Genomic DNA, 20658 nt, shown 5'->3' on the forward strand with positions numbered 1-20658 from the left:
AAGTACTTACATGCTCAGGCACACTGGGGTTTGGTTCTGGGATCACCTATGGATAACAAAATCTATGGGTGCCCCATTAAATACAATGGCACAGTAAAATCATGCTATATAAAATGGCAAAATCAAGGTCTGCATCCACCTTTTGCAGTCTTCTTAGCCACACTCGGATGCTGCCTGGCTATGTATGTCTTGGTTGTCATCTGTGAAATGTTGGAAGCTAAGAGACAGACAGACAGGTATTCACCGTAATGAAGGACCATACATTCTTTGCACTTTTGTTATCAACAACCATAATGGACACTCAACTACAGCCTAATGCTTGTATGTTACCTGATAGAGCCATAATTTAATATCTGCTGACTCTTCCTTCTCCATCATGACTCAAGACACCAGGGGGGGGAAAGCCAGTAGATAAGTCAGGGGGTTTTGTTGACGCTGCTGCTGCTGTTTTTACTTTTCTCTTTCTTCATCTCCTTTTTATCCTGCTGTTCTTTCCAGTGCCACGCCTGACAAGGAAATCCAGTGATGTTAGCAGCTTAGCAGATCTTGAAGGCTTACATACAATTTGGAGCCTTTGGAGGAAGAGGAATGCTAGTCTAATAAAGGCATTGCATTAATATGGATTTTGGACTAAAATGGAGTATTCTAAGAATTATAAGATGAAGATGAGAACAAATCAGAGAATGCTAGAAAAGTGGCTTTTAATGACACTGCCCACATGTGTAAGCCCACCATGTACTCTAGTGTCTCCTTCATTAGTTAACACAGAAAATGTATGAAAGACAGTAAAGAAGAATAAAAGACAGAATATGCATTGTCCTAAGGCTTCTGTACAATTAATAGGTACTTATTATTTAAAAATCTCTGAGGAGGGCCCAAGACAGAAAGCTAATGCCTAAAAGGAATGCAAGAACAGTGAGGTTTTAAATACTTATTTTGCATTCCTGTGCTGCATAAGTGACAGTAACATACTATCCAACAGTTCACAGATGGAAACAGGGACATGTATGCCCAAGAAACAACAGAGTTTGATCAAGACAGCAAAAGTTATTAATGAGGAAAGAACACACCAGCTAGGAAAAGTTACAGCAGTTGCTTTTGTCAGAGCCTGTTGTGAAGGGTGAGACTCTGCCGCTGCTTCTTTTCTCTCCCCCTCCCCCCCACCAAGTTAATGGAGTTAAAGGATCTACTTTTGTATTTTGAGCTCAATTTGCAGCAATTTAAATAAGTTGTGAACTAAGGTAAAAGCTTGGTGTGTTTTTCTTTTTTTTTGCAATATAAGCCTAAATTCTGTTGCTAGTTTCAAGCAGAACTAAATAAATGCAACTTACCAATGTGTCAAGTCATCCCTGAACAATTGATTAAATGGATCCACTCTATTTTGGATGCACTGATTGAATTCAAGCCACGGTTGCTATGCTGGATCAGAGTTGTGGTCCAACAGATAAACTTTTCTAGGCTGTGCCACAAGTGCAGTGGAGGATGTTGTTCTTTCACAGGGATGCCAGGCTGATAAATGCAGAGGCCTCTTGTACTCTTAATGATTATTTAGAAAAGGGACTTTCAACATGCAACCAAGTAACAAGCAACAGTATCAGGTAACAAGCAACAGCTACTGAAATGCCCTCTTCTGCACAACCATAGAATCATAGAGTTGGAAGAGACCACAAGGGCCATCCAGTCCAACCTCCTGCCATGCAGGAAATCCAAATCAAAGCATCCCCGACAGATGGCCATCCAGCCTCCATTTGAAGACCTCCAAGGAGGGAGACTTCACTACACTCCGAGGAAGTGTGTTCCACTGTCAAACAGCCCTTACTGTCAGGAGGTTCCTCCTAATTTTGAGGTGGAATCTCTTTTCCTGGAGCTTGCATCCATTGCTCCAGGTCCTAGTCTCTGGAGCAGCAGAAAACAAGCTAGCTCCCTCCTCAATATGACACCCCTTCAAATATTGAAACAGGGATATCATATCACCTCTTAACCTTCTCTTCTCCAGGCTAAACATCCCCAGCTCCCTAAGTCGTTCCTCATAGGACATGGTTTCCAGACCCTTCACCATTTTAGTCGCTCTCCTTTGGACACGCTCCAGTTTCTCAATGTCCTTTTTGAATTGTGGTGCCCAGAACTGGACACAATATTCCAAGTGGGGCCTGACCAAGGCAGAATAGAGTGGCACTATTACTTCCCTTGATCAAGACATTATACTTCTATTGATGCAGCCCAAAATCGCATTGGCCTTGTTAGCTACCGCATCGCACTGTTGACTCATGTTCAACTTATGGTCTACTTGGACTCCTAGATCCCTTTCACATGTAGTCTTGTTCAGCCATTAAAGGTACAGAAAGCCTCTGCAGTTTTCAACCTGGCAACCCTATCAGTGTTGAAGTGAGACATTGCCAATCCAATCTGCTTCCATCAGTGAGGAAGAGAAACCATTTTGTCTTTTCCTGCAAGTAGAAAAACATTTTGGGGGTAGCCTTGGATGTTAGCAAGCTTGCCCCAATTGTTTCCTGGGAAAATCTTTGGCCTTCAACGGCTGTGAATTTATCTCTTATTAGTGTTTTGCTTGCATAAATAAAAAAGCTGTCAAATAGATGTGTTAGTCTCCAGAGATTTCTTCTTCAAAGGAAACTAAACCTTTGTCACGCTGCCCTGAAAATGTCTCACTACTCAGGGGAAAAAAGGAGCATGTGAAAGTAGAATTTGATGTAAACAGTTTTCTCCTTTCCCATATAAATGAATCTGTGCCCAAATTACAGAGCTGGAAGAGTCCACAAGGGCCATCCAGTCCACCTCTATTTTGCCAGGCAGGAATACACAATCAAAACACTCCTGACAGATAGCCATCCAGACTCTGTTTAAAAACCTCCAAAGACAGAGATTCCACCACACTTTGATCAAAATCTGGTAGGAGAAGTGACTAGTTGGGCAGCCCCATTTCAGCCCAATGCCATTGTATATCACCAGCCTTAGGTGTCCAAGAACAGCCAGAACACCTGGATTGTCTGGAAGCCATCTGGATTCCAGTGGAGCAAAGCCAGGCAGCTGAAGTAGTGAAGATACTTGGGTACCAAGACAAGTAGGAGATGCCAGGAGTTTAAGAAAGAGGAGTGTTGGGTAGCACACTATCCTGTGCCTGGCATAAGAAAGCAATGATGCTTGCCCCAATTCAGTCCACATTTTTTAAAAAGAGTAGTTAGCAGAAGAAAGAAGTCATTTTGATTTATTGATTGATTGATGGGATTTATATCCTGTCTTTCTTCTAAAATGGGATTTAAGACATCTTACAATAACTTAAAAAGATAAAACTAAAACATCAATTGCAAAGTTAAAAAAATAATTAAATCATATTAATATTAAAACATAAGTTTAAAAACAGTATAGCTGAAACTATTTTTAAAAAGTAAAAACAATTAAAGCATTAAAACAGCACACCATGCTACATAAGTAAAATTCACCCACCAAAAGCCTGTCTAAATAAAAATGTCTTCAGACGTTGGTGAAAAGAGAGTGAGGAGCGCGAATTCCACAGTCTGAAAACAAAGATGGGTCTAAGATGGAAGATGGGTCTAAGATGGAAGTCATGGGAAGCAGAGAAAGGCTGTGCCCAGAGCAGTATGGATAGTGAACTCTTTTTTATCACCACATGGAGGCTGTGAGATAGGAGAGGCTGAGAGTGTGGAACTGGCTCACAGTCACCCACTGAGCTTCATGACTGTAAAATTTTTCCCTCTGCCTAAACCAGCATGTTAAACACTGGGATTTATAGTGCTACAAAGTATAGTGCTACTGGTGTTTCATAAAGCTACAGATTCCAGGATTCTGTAGGATGGAGGGATGGCACTGAAAGTGATGCCAAACTGCATTTTTTCTTCAGTGTTGATGCACCCCGGATATTATTTCTTCAAATAAAAGTTTGATGCCAGAGATAGGAGCTGATTATCCCACTGGTTGCAGTGCAACCCTATGCCTTCCTACATACTCAGGAGTAAGCCCTATGAAAATCAGTGCAGCTTACTTTACTAGATATGCCTAGAATATAGGAGCTTATCACACAGCTTTAAAAAGTGACTTACTGCTCACAAATTGAATTCTAATTTGGGCTGCATCCTGGTCCTATTGCATGGCTTTTGTCTCCAAATCTACCATCTGCGTATAGCCCGGCTGCAGCCCCTAAACTCCTAAATCCTAGCATATCTAATAAAGTAAGCCCTATTGATTTTTATAGGGCTTACTCCTGGGTCAGTGTATGTAGGAATGCATAGGGTTGTATTGCAGTCAGTGGGACAATCAGTCGTAATGACTGAAGTTCTGTAGATTTCAGTCTGCTAATCATCCTAAAGTAATCCCAGGTTCCATGTATATGGATATGAATGTACTTAATATATAAAAAGACAGCATTATTAACTATATCTTATCAATCTATTCTTTTTCTCATGAATTTACTGGAAGTCCAAAGGATGGCTAAACTAGAAATAAATGGCCACGAACAGAATTATTTTATGATTAAATAAAACTGAGTTACTCCTCTAAGGTTTTAGGTTTGGTTTGGTTTTGGTTTTTGCTAACAATTATCTATTTATTTACATAGTACATAGTACAAATTATATGATACATAATTCATAATATACATTTTTTTTCTCATTCCCTTTCCCTCATCCCACAAATGGCCACACAGAAACCGAGGCTTGGGCAAGTCATAGAATCATAGAATCACAGAATTGGAAGAAATTACAAGGGCCATCCAGTCCAACCCCCTGCCATGCAGGAATACACAATCATAGCACCCCCTAATGGCCATTCAGCCTCTATTTAAAAGCTTCCAAGGGAGTATGTTCCACTGTCAAACAGCTCTTACTGTTAGGAAGTTCCTCCTAACGTTGAGGTGGAATTTCTTTTCCTGTAGCTTGCATCCATTGTTCCATGTCCAAGTCTAAGGAGCAGCAGAAAACAAGCTTACTCCATCCTCAATGTGACATCCCTTGAAATATTGCTATCGTATCACTTTTAACCTTCTCTTCTCCAGGCTAAATATACCCAGCTCCCAAGTCTCTCCTCATAAGGCATGGGTTCCAGACCCTTCACCATTTTGGTCTCCCTCTTCTGGACACGCTCCAGCTTCTTAACATCCTTTTTGAATTGTAGTGCCCAGAACTGGACGCAGTATTCAAGGTGAGGCCTGACTAAGCCTCAGCCTCAGAGAGGGGTTGCCTTTGCCTTCCTCTGAGGATGAGAAAGTGTGACTTGCCTACGTTCACCCAGTGGGTTTCCATGGCTGTACAGGGATTTGAAGCCTGATCTCCAGAGAGTCCAATATCCAAACCACTACACCATGCTGGCTCTCAGTGCAACCTGCCAGCTACAAATATTTTTATAGATTCACAAATGTATTGGTTGCAAAGGAATTTCAACTCTATTGGAAGAAATTTCAAAAACCTGAAAGCACACACATTATATTCTGACCTTTGAGTTGGAAAATCAATAATTCCTCCTTCCAGTGAAGGAAACAGTTTCAGCCTTCTTTCTTCCTCCTGCATTTTTTTCTGCCCTTGGGGCCCTGGATGTGGCTGTGGCAGGTTCCTTTGCCTTGGGCATCAGGAGATGCATTTTCCAAAGCCACCTTGCCCTCCTTTTTGAAGAAGAGGCTCAGCCTATTGCCACACCCTCCGCTTCCAGATAAATATGTGAGATGTCCCTGACTTTAGGGAGGCTATATTTTCTAGACATACCACGGAAAAGACACCAGTAAGCCTACAACAAGAACAGGTAAAATTCCCTCCCTGGGTTTGAATGCTTTCTGTTGGTTGTGGGACATCTTCTGAAAGGGGAGTGGGGTTTACTAGATGACAGAACTATGGGATGGGATACCTTCCACCATTTCACAGATGAAAAGCCAGACAAGTGTGGCCAAGCAGAGTGTGGTCAAGATGGCAAACATTGTTAATGAAAAAGAACAGAGAGGCTGGGAGAGGCTGCAGCAGCTTGCTTTTGCCTGAGCCTCCTGGGAAGGACAATTCCTCCCCCTTCTCTCCTCTCCTCTCTTATGAGTTCATGAATGCAACCTATTTTGGCTCTTTGAACTCAGTTTGCAAAAATGGAAGTAAGCTGAGGACAAAGCAGGAAAGTGGATGGGTGATAAGAAAGAAACTGGGACATTTTAAAAGTAGTTGAAAAAATAGAACTGCAGATGATTAACAGAGGCAACTAGGTGTATGGGATGGCCAAGCGGATAGGGATCCTGTGATGGATATGGGATTGTAGCATGGGCAATTGTACAATACTGTAGAACACAACAAAAGCTATTCCTGATTAAATTCTCTCTATGAAATGGTGAAAGAACTCATTTACTTTCTTCTGCACACATTAGAAGTAGGACACCTTGGCCTTCTGAGATGGAGCAGAACATATGAAGTGGCCTTCTACAGAGACACACATTTGTAACTCACTGTCTAGGGCAACTGGTAACTCTGATGTCAGTGGAGTAGTGAATCCACCTAGATTTTAGTCCAAATTTTAAAGGAGCCAAAATTCCTTTAAAGTTTGGACTAAAATCCAGGTGGCTATACTACTGATCCAGAGTGCTGAACCTATTGTGGAGGTTCAGGACCTCAGATAGCTCCTTTGAATTATAGACTACAGCTCAGAGCAGATCACTTCCCTGACCCTTGCTGGTAATTGTCTACAAACTGGCATGTTAGCATCTTTTCAGGGCTTTAGGAAGGAGTCCTTTCCAGATTCTTTCCAGAGGGTGGGAAACCTCTGCATACTGTGTCCTCCATTTAACTGTAATAGACCCCAGAGAGGGAAGCTGTCTTGAGAGCTCCATGTCTCTCTGGAGTCACCGTGGTTCTGTGGCAGAACACCTTCTTGCATAAACAGCAAGTGTGTACCACTGAGTGATGGGGCCTGCTACACAGATATGGGAGCTCAAGATACCTTGGACCTGGTTGTGGAGTCTAGTGCAATCAGTTTTAGGTATGGCAGGAATTAGATGTCAGCTCCTTTCAGGGTTTTAAACTTTTTCTACAGGAAAACTGCTATATTATTGGGTCCAGACTATCTGAAAGATCATAGCTCTCTGTACAAGCCTATATGAGTTTGAAGATCTTTTGTTGTTGTTGTTGGGGGGGGGGGTCTTTCATAGGTAGCTCTGAGGAGGATTCAGGAGAGACCCTTCTTGATGACTGCTTCCAAGGAAGGCTCAATCTGCTGCCCCCCCCTTTTTTTTTTTTTTTTGTGAACTAGCAAAGGTCTTCTCATTTAAACAGGCCTTCAGCTTTTAGATACGGGTACTACAACAAGTGTGGTGGTCCTTAATGTCTAAGAGGTTTTAATGTGTTTTCAACTGTTCTGAGTTTTTGTTAATGCTTTCTGAGTTTTTGTTAATGCTTTTTAATTTATGTATTCAGATTGTTTTTGCTATTTTCTTTTAATTGTACATTGTAAGCCACTTTGGGTCCTATGTGGGAGAAAAGCAGGATATAAATTAAGCGACTGAATATACTCTTAAGACATGTGACAAGTTTCTGCAGGTAAAACGTTTCTTGTCACTACATTTGCAGGTCAAAAGAAGCTTTACTCCATAAATTTCTATCTAAGGGTCGAGGCATTACTAGGGGAAATAACAGTAAACATAGTTTCTTTGGGAGATCTGCCAAACAAGATTACAGTCTCTGTGTCGATGTGCTTTCAAGTCGCCTGTTGACTTATGGTGCCCCCATGAATTTCATAGGTTTTTTAAAGGCAAGAAATATTCAAGCTGTGGCCGCACCGCAGAAATAATCCAGATGACCCCACTTTAGCTGCCATGGCTCAGTGCTGTGGAATTCCAGGAACTGTAATTTTAGTAGATATTTAGCCTTCTTTGTCAGAAAGCAGTGCCACAATAAACTACAATTCCCAGAATCCCATAACATTGAGACATGGCAATTAAAGTGGTGTCAACTTGGATTATTTCTGCAGTACTGATGCACCCCCCAGAGCTGGTTTGCTATGAATCAAACCCTGTGGGCCTCAGAGAAAGGCAAAAACCCACTGAATAAATCTTGACAAGAAAGCCCCATGATAGGGTTGCCTTCGGATCACCATAAACTGGAAATGATTGGAAGCAGACAACTACAAGCCCAGAATTCACTAATTTCACAGACTAATACAGAGCAGAAATAAAGAAAAAATAAAGCCATTATTCATTGCTCATATTAGCAAAGCTGATTTTAGTTGTAGGCATTTATTTGCTGAGTTTCCTTTTTAGAAATTATCATGAAAAATGTTTGACTACTCAGTCTTGACAATTCATGCTGCTTTTATCTTTAAATAGTCCCCTAGATCATTAGTCACTCATTAAAAGAGTCAATAGAAGCCCAACTAGGCAGCGTGATTCAGTGGTTGAAGAGCTCATCAGAGAAGTTTCATATCACTAAGTGGTAGAAGGCCATCTTTCTTCCTCTTAGGATCTAACTTCTCCATGCTCAAAATAGAAGACAGTGGTGATATACATGGGCTAGAGTTAGGGTGAGCCCTCTTTTGCATTCACTTGAAGAAGTATGTTTAATATAGCCTTTCTGAAAGGAATTAGGGGGGATCTGCTTTGAGCACTGCCCTTCCTGGGCTGCTGCCACACTACAGAATTAAAGAAATTTGACACTGCTTTAACTGCATGGCTCCATCCTATGGAATCCTGGGATTTGTAGTTTGATGTGGCACCAGAGCTTTCTGACAGAGAAGGCTAAATAGCTCACAAAACTACAAATCCCAGGTTTCCGTAGCATTGAGCCATGGTGGTTAAAGCAGTGTCAAAATGTATTAATTCTGCAGGGTAGATGCACCCCTGGATGGTTTAACTTGGTGTTCTTTAAAGCATACAAAAACAGCAGATAGTTCTGCTGGTCCAATGGAGTGAGGGGGGAGTATGAGAGAAAGAGAAACATTTCACTCTGCAAAAAATCACAATAGCATTGATACCTGTGCTAGAACTAACTAAAATGTCAGAATCGTAGAATCATAGAGTTGGAAGAGACCGCTAGGGCCATCCAGTCCAACCCCCTGCCATGCAGGAAATCTAAATCAAAGCATCCCCGACAGATGGCCATCCAGCCTCTGTTTGAAGACCTCTAAGGAAGGAGACCCCACTACACTCCGAGGGAGTTTGTTTCACTGTCAAACAGTAACAGAAAGTGATCTGATTTACAGTATGTTATAGCGCAATTGTCCCCCTCTAGATTTGCTGTTGCCCTCTAGATTTCTTCGACTGCAGGTCCCATTACAGCCAGACAGCATGGCTAAAGGCCAGTTATGTTAGCTGGTGATTATGGAGGACTAATACACACCTGAAGGGAGAGGAGGGAGAGAAGATTGTCAAAGAGCCTTTTTTATAACAAAGTTACAGATAGAGTGTCCCTTATCCAAAATGCTTGGGACCAAAAGTGTTTGGATTTTAGATTTGTTTGTTTGTTTGGCTTTCAATGTACATAATGAGACATCTTACAGAGGGGACCCAAGTCTAAACATGAAATTCATTTGTGTTTCGTATACAGCTTATATACATAGTCTGGAGATAATTTATGCATAATATTTTTAAACAATTTTGTTCATGAAAAAAGCACTGAATCAGAAAGCAAAAGTGTCACTATCTCAGCCACCCATAAAAAAAGTTTTGGATTTTGGATTTTGAATTTTAGATCAGGGAGATTCAACCTGTCCTGCCAGTTTGAAAAGCATATTTTCAAGGCATGAGCTTGTTAGGAAAAACTAACTGGTTGCTTAGCTTCAGCCAGGTCTAGCACTGATATCTCTTTTTAGTAGCAGTGGAATCTGGAACATGTGAGAAGGACACTGTGTGTTCCCCTCTACACCTAATAAGTGTGTTCTGTCCATCATCACAGCTTCTAAATCTCATTTCCATGTAGAACTGACCTCTATGCCCTCTCCTCTCACAAATCAGTTAATGACCATGATAGAGCAACACCATAGCTCCTCTGCAAAAAGCCATGCAAACTATGAGACAGTGAAAGCAAGCGTGTCTTCTCTTCACATTTGCTTTTCACAGCTTGAAATCCTGGATGGAAGGAGAGTGCACCTTCTAAGACTGGATCCTCTCCGTAGAATAAAATAAAGAAAATAAAATTGGAGAGGCGTGAGCTATACAACAGAACTACAATTGCTGTGTTCTTTCAAGTGCTTTAAGAAATCAGTAGACAAGCTGTGGTCTTCTAACTTTCTTTCACTCCAACTCCCATCTACCTCATTCTGCATGACCAGTAGATAGGGATTTTGGGGACAATAATGCTAGGAAATGTAGAGGGCAGTAGAAAGAGAAGGAGACCACATGCCAGATGGCTGGACTTGATCAGAGAGGCCACAGGCCTGAGCCTGTAGGACCTGAGCAGAGCAGTTGAGGACAGAAGGTCCTCAGGGGCAGCTGACAACAAGTCCAGCAACCTCTGGATGGTCACAGGTTGCACAAAATGATATGGCCCACACATACGCAAAAATGACTTTCATGTTTAGAGTTAAGACCCTCATCTAGCTTGGAGATAATTTTATACATAGTAAGTTTAATAATTTTGTGCATGAAACAAAGTTTGGGTACCCTGAACCATCAGAAAGCAAAGGTGTCACTATCTCAGCCAACCATGAAAAAAGTTTTGGATTTTGGAGTCCCAAATTAAGATGGGAATTTAGGGCTTATTCAAAAATGAAACAGAGGCGAGTTAAGAACCCTCTCCTTTCAATTCTGCTTTGCTTTACATCATGCTTTTGTCAAATTAGAAACAAAGATGAGTGCTAGAGATATGATATGAGGAACTGATTATTATTAATGAGACAATTGGTCAGCTCTTTCCATTTTCCTTCTATAGGTTGTTTTGAAGTTGCAAGTGTCCACTGCACCAAATCTTCACTCGCTGACTCCCCACTAATACCAGCTTTTCCTGAACAACACACAGGCTGGGCCACCAATCCCCCAAGCCCGGCCTAGCTTTGGCCGGGACAAAGGCAAATCCCTCCGAGATGGGGGTGGCCAAAGCCATCCGCCGTCTCAGTGGGGGTGGCGGGGTGGGAGAGCTCCAAGAAGAGGAATCAGTGGAGTCCCCCACCACCTGCCATAATGGCAGACCTGCTCTGGCCCACCAGCGCAGTCGCTTCGTGAAGAAAGATGGCCACTGCAATGTGGAGTTTGTCAACCTGAATGAGAACGGCCTCCGGTACATCACTGATCTCTTCACCACATGTGTGGACATCCGCTGGCGCTGGATGATGGTCATCTTCTGTCTCTCATTTGTCTTGTCCTGGCTTCTCTTTGGTTTCACTTTCTGGCTCATCGCTGCTCTGCATGGGGACCTGGCACCCGACCAACCACCTGACTCAAAGGCTTGCTTCTCTGAGGTCACCAGCTTTACGGCCGCTTTCCTCTTCTCACTGGAAACCCAGACGTCCATTGGGTATGGCTTCCGCAGCATCACTGAAGAGTGCCCTTCTGCCGTCCTGGCTGTGGTTTTCCAGTGCATACTGGGATGCATTATTGATGCCTTCATTATTGGAGCAATCATGGCCAAGATTGCCAAGCCCAAAAAGCGCAATGAGACCCTTATCTTTAGCGATACTGCTGTGGTAGCCATGCGTGATGGGAAGCTCTGTCTCATGTGGCGTGTGGCCAACCTGCGGAAGAGCCATCTGGTGGAGGCCCATGTCCGGGCACAGCTGTTGCAGGTAAGGACAACACCAATGGGAAGTCCATAGACAAAATATAAGAAGGAAGAGTAGAATGGCAACAAGATGTTTCTGGAAATTCTTTGAATTACTATTCTGGATTTTTCAAATTAGTGGGTTATACTGGCAGATGGGGATGGATTTATGGGATTCACAGTTTAGGAAGGATTATTTACGATTCTTAGACAGAGAACTCTAGTACCTCACAGGTCTACTAACCCCAGGATTCCAGAAGATGTAGCTAATCCATGGCAGTTATAGTGGAATTATAGTGCTATAATTGTGTGTGGTGTGAAAAGATCCTTGATCAGGACCAGACAGATCTCAGGTTTGTGGCAGGATCTATTTTGGTTTTTATTGAAACTCCAACCAGTGCCAGATGAAAAAGAATCGACAAATACAGAACCTAGGCACTAGTTCTGAGTCTGTTGTTGTTGTGTGTCTTGAAGTAATTTCCATCTAATCGTGACCCTAAGGCAAACCTATCAGGATTTTTGGCAAGATTTGTTCCAAGGGGGTCTGTTCATACCTTCCTCTGAGGCTGAAAGACGTGCCCAAGATCACCCAGTACTGAAACTAAATAGAGCACACAGCCTTTCTGTACACATATCAGAAGTTCAGTATAATTAAGGGTGGAATAAAGGAACCATTTTGTTGCTGTTGTTGTTGAACAAGCAAGAATCAGAGATCCTTGTCAACCTACTGCACATCATTCAAAGAATAGTGATTAGATTCATGCTGGCTACCTCTGATCAAGATAGGGAAAGAGAGGTGAGGTTATGGGGAGGTGGGCAAAGAGATAAGAGTGTGAACATGTGCCTAGAAGAGTAACAGCAGTAATCAAAGTCATGGTGGTTATAGCAGTAAATTATAATGGATGAAAAGCAGGATGGATAAATACGTGGATCTGTAGACAGAGAAGGAAAACCAGAAGGAGTGGAAGGAAAGATGGACATGCAAGTGGCAATAACAGGAGGCCCATTCACATATAGAACAGGCTCCTTATTTTTTGCTATATTGTCTGTAGGAGATCACACAGAGTGAAGTAGACTGTACATAGAAATCATCAGCAGTAACCAATAGCTATTTTGGCAACTGAATTGACAGGGTTTTGTTGTTGTTGTTTTTTTATTATAGTCAAAAAAAAGGGAGCTAGCCACTGTAGATCATGTGTTAAAGCCTGTGTCCATTAAAGAGGTACAGTTCAGTATATAACCCCCTTCTTCCTCTGCTTTCTTACCTACAGCCTCGTGTGACCCCTGAGGGTGAGTACATCCCCCTGGATCACAATGATGTCAATGTAGGCTTCGACAGTGGCACTGACCGCATCTTTCTGGTGTCACCAGTGACAATCGTACATGAAATTGATGCTGAAAGCCCCCTGTACGAATATGGCCCTGCTGATCTGGCTGAGGCTGACTTTGAACTGGTGGTTATCTTGGAAGGTATGGTGGAAGCCACAGCAATGACCACACAATGCCGTAGCTCCTTCCTGCCCAGCGAGCTGCGCTGGGGACACCGCTTTGAGCCCGTACTCTTTGAACGACGCGGCCACTATGAGATTGACTTCCTGCACTTCAATCGTACATATGAGGTACCCGGAACCCCAGCTTGCAGTGCTAAGGAGCTGAGTGAACGCAAATACAGGGCACCCCCTGCAGGGGCCACAGCTGCTCGTGCCTCCTTCTGCTATGAGAATGAGGTAGCACTCAGCTGTTGCCGTGAGGAAGAGGAAGAAGAGGAAAAGCAAAGCAGCAGGCGAGTGAGCCTGGAGAATGAGATGTCCACCACTACGTGACAACAGTGATGTCTTTGGACTGAGGAGGGACAGTGGGAAGTGGGCATAGCACCATCACCACACTTCATATTGTTGGGCAGCTGGGGTAACTGGCCAAAGAATAACACTTTCATACTTCATTCACCCTGTTCCCAAATCTGGCAACTAGGTTTTGGCTTTCTGGAACAAGTAGCGATGTCTCTCTTGGACTGCAGACGGACAAAAATGCTCATTTCTGAGTATCTAGGCTCAAATGACAGCTCTGGCACAAGCTGAAGCATTCTCTCTCCCCCATGCCAATGATAATCCAAGCTGTTGAAGAGAGTAAAAGAATTACAAATGGGAGAGGCAGGTGACAAATGAACACTCCATAGGAAAACTTGGGTTGTAAGAAAGTACCTGTTCCATCTGTCTCTGAGGAGCTGGAATATTACCTGCCTTCTATGGCAGTGTGATTTCTGGTTGTATCAATACTGATGGGAGCTTGATGGATCTACCCATCAAGACAATATGAGGAGCATATTGACAGTTGTAAGTCAGGAAAATCTCTCACATGTTTCTCTGGCCCAAAGATGTCTTTTCTATAGGGCTCTACAATGAATAAGAGGCAGTAAGGTTAAGTGGAAATGACTGGTCAATGGAATTACAGGGAATTGGAATGTATCTATAACGTCTAGGAAAAGTGCAAAGGGGGTGGCTTGTTTTGTAGCGTTTTAGAGGTGTGTTTCTCATTTGCTACAAGGGCTAGAAATTATATGCCCAATGGGCTATAAACTGCACATGATCTTAACCGCCCTCCCCCCAGCCCCAAAACTTGTTTGTCAAGCCTAAATGAAGGAACCCTGTTCAAACTCCAGCAAAACTAACTGGAATTTTTTTAACGAAAAAATATCTGAATGCATACCATGGGCTGACAATGTTTATAATAAGGTGAATATTTCTTTATGAGATGTATAAGTTGTATAAAATATGTTCTCATAAAAAATGAAATTAAAACTATTTTAACCCCCCTCATGTTTGAAGTCCTGCAAAAGAAAATGAACAGTATATGATGAAGGAAGATATATGCCCAAATGCAAACAATGCACAGTCATTGCCACCATATCTTAAATTTAGGAACAAAGGCCAGAATCTTACATCATTGTCTCCATATATATCTTTATATGCTCAGCTATGTGGCAGAGGCAGTAAAAAACACTGTTAATAAATTGTGAAGATAGGTAACGGGACACCAGCAAGTGTGCCCGATATGCATTGGTGCCTGATGTGCATCAGTCCCATTGCACATCAGTCGCCTTGCCGGCTCTGCTACGGAGCAACTAACAGCAATCCTCTAGCGGATACAGATGTCACAAAACTGCCCAATTGTAATTCTCACATACTACGTCCAATTATGAAGATTCCCAAACAGTCTTTTTGTAACAGCCACAATATTCTGAAATATGGATATGAACCTGTCTCCTGAAAAGGATTTACACACATGCCTCTCCCCAGTCAAATCAGATGCATATATTTCAGTGTGTTCTAGAAATAAGGGGGAAAGGGTGAAACAGACGAGAACCAGGTTTATGTCCTGACCACATCACCATGGTCCACTGATGGTCGGATTGAAACTGTCTTGCAGAATATGAAATTGCCTTACATACAGTACTTGTCCACTTAATCTAGGCTTGTATGTTCCAGGTATGACCCAAGTGAGGTTCTGGGGCTCCATGCAGAACCACTCATGGTTGTTTTTGTGGTGTCTGACACAAACTCCAGGCTTCCCCAGACCACCATGAATGCTCCAAGAGCAACAATTCACCTTTTAAATGGATTGCAATCCATGCTGTTTAGCTTCTTCTTTCCCCCCCCAGAAAATAACCTAGAAGTAGACTTCCCCAGTCAGTTCTACTTTGGTGTGTGTGTGTGTGTGTGTGTAAGACAGAATTTTGGCAGTCCTTCAGAACATCTCATGAAATTGGCCCTCAGAGCCACTAAAGTTGCTACCAGTCAGAGAAGACTGGTAGCAAATTGTTCCAATTTCAAGCAGTGTTTTTTCTTATCAGTAGTTGGAGATGCTAAGTAAGGAGTGAAACAGACCCTCAGCATTCAAAACCAGTGCTCCACCACTAATCTCTGGTCCCTTCTCCATGTGACTCTCCTTCTACTGATTCATTTTCATTCATTTTAATGAGACATAATGGAATTTGCTGAGATGCTCTATCTGTCACCCACTTTTCTGGCCACAAGTGTCCCAAAACTACCATCAGTCCTATTGTTGCCTTTGGAATGGGAATGAAAGGAAGGGAATTATCACAACATCAGTCTAAACATCTGCTTTTACCCCTGAATCAGGGTGCATTTCAGTTCTGTATGAGAGATCTCGATATAAACAGCTGCTGTTCAAGCTGGTTGGGTGACATCAGCGTAGGCTGAAGGTCAGAGCGGTGAGAGCTCAGATTGGATTCGCAGCTGGGAGCTCAGATTAATACGACACAGTCCCATCACTAATCCTGACTGCTTTATACCAGTAACACTGGAGGGAGGCAGACATATTTGGGACCCGCTTCCTCTGCACACCTCCCACATCCTGCTCCTCTCTCTGGTCACATCACCTTGTGCCTCAAAGTGCTGGCACCTGCTCTTCATTCCAGCACCACAGAAGTGATGGGATGTCAGGAACTCCTCAACAGCCACTACAGAGAAGGTGACAAGATCAAGTGGGAAAGCATTCCTGTTGAGCCAAAAATAACCTCTTATGTGCCCTAATCTTCCAGCCTTGGACATCTATCAGATGGCATATGAAGGTCACCACAGGTTGGGACAGAGGTCAAACATCAGCTCCAGTCTCTGGGGGGGGGGGGGTGACCTGACATTCACCTGTGGCTTCCCCCACATTGCAAATGACCTCCATTCCGACTTGCTAGTATTTCTGGAAATGATATAATAACAGCCTCCAACGTTTCCTTCACCTTCAACAAGGCAAGGTCATTTGGCAGGTCTTTTGGGTCATTTCAGGAAAGGCAAAATGTTGAGATACAATGACAAGGCAATTATTATTATGTTATTTTACTTGATATAAATAAGTAGGAGCGAGGGAGAGGTCATTTAGATTTTTACAATTTTAATTCTGTTTTGTTTTAGTTCTTTATTTATTTGCTTCAGGCACCAAAATGCCTGAGGTTTTAGGTTGCTTGATACCAATAACGACCTGTCATTATTGTGCCACACATCAGTATATTTATTTATTATAATATCCATCCCTTCCTCCAAGGAGTTTAGGACAAGATTAGACCTCTCTTCGCCATCCACTGTATCATCACACCAACCCAGTGAGGTAGCAGCTGACCCAAAATATCCAAGTAAGCTTCGTAATTGGGTAAGCATTTAATTTAGGTCTCATTGGTATAGTTTGAATGACCAAGTGGGCTGGAGACTCTGGGAACTGTAATACAACAAAGTAACTTTCCAAGCTCTGGCTTTAAAACTATTTAGCCACACGTTACTGCAGCCACAACCCCTCTTCTTTATCTTTGAAGAGATGTTCTCTACATTCTTAATTTAATAATAATAATAGGATTTATTTACAAATGACAACTGACAATGAACTGTGAAGCAGGTGACAGACAATTCAAACACAAGTCTTTCTGCTACTCTTACTTGTCCCCTGTCATACATACACACACAGCATGGCTCCTGTAGCACTAGGGATTATCTGACTTGTCTCTTGCTCAAAGTCCTTCTTCCTCCCCCCATCATCAAAAAATGGAAATCAGCTCTATAGCCAATATACACTTCACATCTGCATTAAAGAACAGTTTAAAGGAAAGCAAATGTAAGTACTGCAAGTGAAAACAGCTATAGAAGCAAAGTCATCTGGATTGTCTCAGTAGATGAGACAGTCCTGCAGGGCAATGCACATTGAGATGAAGGAGCCAGGTCACATACTCTCCAACTGTCCTGATTTGGTAGGGACAGCCTTGGTTTATCCTCTGTCATCCCATTTTCAGCTGCTTTTCAAACGTCCCTATTGCTCTCGCCTCCTATTTTCCCTCTTTGTCCACAGCTTACTTCAGTTGCTGCAAACCAAGTTCAAAGTGCAAAAGTAGCTTATATTCATTAAATTCAGGAATGAGAAGAGGAGAGAAAGAGTGGAAACCTGCACTTCCCTGTAGACTCAGGCAAAAGCAACCCACTGCAGCCTCTTCTAGCTTGTATGTTCTTCCTCATTCCTAATTTTTGTCATCTTGACCACACTTTGGTGTAGCTTGGCCATATGTGTCCTAGTTTTCATCTGTGAAATGTTGGTGGCTATAGGTCTGGGAATTTATCATCAGTGCTTGTCAGACTAGGATGGAACCCAGTTGTGCCTGATGGGGACAGAAGATTGGCCAGCTAAATACAGTCTGCAAGGAGGTAGCAGATAAGAAGAGGAAACCAAAAGAACCTTTATGCATGGAAGTAAGCACCTCCCTGACCCTATTTGTCAAAGAACACAAGAATACTGAAACTCCAGATCAAATGTTGAAACTACAGGGAGAGGAGGGTTATGGAGAAATCAGCTTTGTAGCATTCTTGCGTCTCTGTCAATCCTATATGGTACTAATCCTTTTAATCTCTACCACAGATGCCTAAGTCAAACCATTGGTTCACCTAGCCATTGGTTCTTCTGCACCTGTCTTTCCACTAACACAGTACCTACTTTTAGACTCCATCTCCCATGATAATAAATAATAAATAAATAAACTTTATTCTTCTACCCCATCTTTCCACTGCAACAATCAAGGCGGCTTACATGACTAGAATATATTGGAATAATATATACTCTCAATAAATAAATTGACCCCCCCCCCCCTTTTAAAACAGGATTAAATGATGATGCTTGACCATGCTGACTAGGGCTTATGAGAAGTACACTTCAAAACTTGTGAAAGGCTAGACTCCACACTAATTTTGGCTCTTCGGGCTTTCTGAGGCCTCTCTAGAGATACCAGGGAATGAACTCAGTAGCCTTTACCTGCAAAGCATATGCTCTATCACTTAGCTATAGATTTCCCTCTTTTCATCCACTGTAACAGTAAGGACAGTCATCTACTGGTGTTGTCATCCAGCATGAATGAAATGAAGTAACCAGACCACCTCTGATTTGAAAGATGGGCACAGAAGAGAGCAGTTTGCTGCACTCTAAATGCTTAAGTTAACTCCCAGTACCATCAAAGTGGCGAGAAGGCTAATGGGGACATCTCGCATTCCAGCTCATTTTTGAAAATCAAGAGTAGTTGTATAAGAACTGAGCATCAGAGAGACCAAGAATATAAATACTCAATAAACGAGGCATGGCAAATAGTTTCTCCACTTCAAGGGAATTATTTTAAGCAGATTCAGAAATGTGTTTGGGGCAAGTAAGCAAAAGAAATTCCGGTACAAAAGGCTGTGAGTATAGATTTGCTCCATCACCACCCTGTGCTAGTGCTAAATCCATCACTGGTAAACTTGCTTGGCCACCATCCAACTAATCAGCACTGACACAGGGCATCTTATTAGAGACAGATGGTTCACAAGCAACTCTTCATCTGGACGTGCCAGCAGTCGAAACAACACTTGAGCCTCCTGCTCAAAGAATCAACATTCACACACCAGTTATCTTAGTCAGCCAGCTCCCCCTCCAATCTGACAGCAGCCTCATGACAGTAACCCACAGCAGTCTGCGCTCACTTGCATTAATTCTCTACTCATCCATTTGGGGACTCACATGCACACAGAACTGTGGGATTTAGCATAGATTATCTTGCCACACCCTCCAGCGTCTACCAATGGAACTACAATGTCTGGATTTTTCCTTTGCTGTGCTACATGGCACATAAAGTGCTGTTGGCATTTCCTGAGCCTGGAATTCACAAATGAGATCCACTTGTAGAGCACAAGAGAAGCTCAAACAAACCATTTGTATCTTCAGTGAAATTTGTGAAAACATCCTGTGTCTTGGCTCATTTAAACCAACTTCTAAAAGATTTCCTCCCATTATCTTCAGGTAAAAGTAAAGGTAAAGGTATTTTCCTTTGACAAGGTTGCTCATCTTCATTACTAAGCCGAAGAGTCAGCGCTGTCAAAGACAACTCTGTGATCGTATCGCCAGCAGAACTGCACAGAACGCTTTTACCTTCCCACTGAAGTGGTACATATTTATCTACCTGCATTTTGACATGGTTTTGAACTGCTAGGTTGGCAGAAGCTGGGACTTGTGATAGGAGCTCACTTCATCACTTGGCACTTGGGCCACAATAACTGCCGACCTTGCAATCATCAAAGTCAGAGTCTTAACCACTGACCCACTGCGTCCCTCTTAGAATACTTAATAGGTGTTACAACTAGTGTGTGCAACGCTTAAGAGTTCTTGAGTAAGGAAGAAAGACAGCAATAACTTAGGACCAAAACAGACAGGCCAAAAGGACTGCACCAGGACTGCGCTGGCCCCAATTGTGCTGGGACAGTGGTGACCACACAGGCCCAGTCCCTATCCAGGCCACTGTTGTGGTCCTGAACTGGACCCTCAGAAGGAGAGGATCATACCTGCTCCTTTTTGGCCCAGTTCTTCTTGCTTGGTGCTGGTGCAGCACCAGCACAGTTTCCAGTTGTGTTCACAGTGTGCAATGTCTAAACTCTGCACCCCCAAAGCTGGTGCTTTGTGCCCATCTGTTTTAGGCCTTAGAGAAAAAAAGTAAAGACTTTATTATAGTAACTTCATTTTAAAATAGTAAAGTTAGGGAAGAGCTGAGAGAGTTCTAGGAAGGAGAGGAAGCGGAAGCATCTTTAAGAGACAAAAGCTCATTTTGATTTATCAATAATAAATTGTTGGAAAAATGTGGTTTTTCCACTATATCTTTAATCTCAAAGAAAAGCAATGTGTAGAGAGATCTTGTAGCACCTTTGAGACTAATGAAAGGGGAAAAAAAGCATACTCATCCCTCCACATTTGCGGCTTTGACTTTTGCAAATTTGATTATTCACAGATTTTTTTTAACATGTTCTCTCTAGGAATACTTAGGTCCTTCAGCGCAAATCAAGTTGCATGGAAAGACCTAGACTAGAGATTCCTGCAGAGAACACTTTGCTAGGCATTTGTAGCTCCTCCAGTGCAGTTCTATGGTCAATATCTGGGCAGATGTTGACCACAGAGTTGCACTGGAGGACCT

General features: G+C 42.5%; 1 protein-coding gene across 1 annotated transcript in view; it reads left to right on the forward strand.

The window, feature by feature from the left end:
• The window catches only part of LOC149303675 (ATP-sensitive inward rectifier potassium channel 14-like), a 43664-nt gene extending 29190 nt beyond the window's left edge, over nt 1–14474 (forward strand). The window contains exons 3-4 of the mRNA XM_089479642.1: nt 10857–11706; nt 12953–14474. Coding sequence (XP_089335768.1) covers nt 11008–11706; nt 12953–13504 — 1251 coding nt within the window. The 5' untranslated portion in view covers nt 10857–11007 and the 3' untranslated portion in view covers nt 13505–14474. The remainder of the gene's footprint in view (nt 1–10856; nt 11707–12952) is intronic.
• The last annotated feature ends 6184 nt before the right edge of the window (nt 14475–20658 follow it).

The sequence above is a fragment of the Sceloporus occidentalis genome, unplaced genomic scaffold (assembly GCF_023333645.1).
Source record: "Sceloporus occidentalis isolate IW3139 unplaced genomic scaffold, rSceOcc1.0.p SCAF_14, whole genome shotgun sequence".
In the NCBI taxonomy this organism is placed as follows: domain Eukaryota; kingdom Metazoa; phylum Chordata; class Lepidosauria; order Squamata; family Phrynosomatidae; genus Sceloporus; species Sceloporus occidentalis.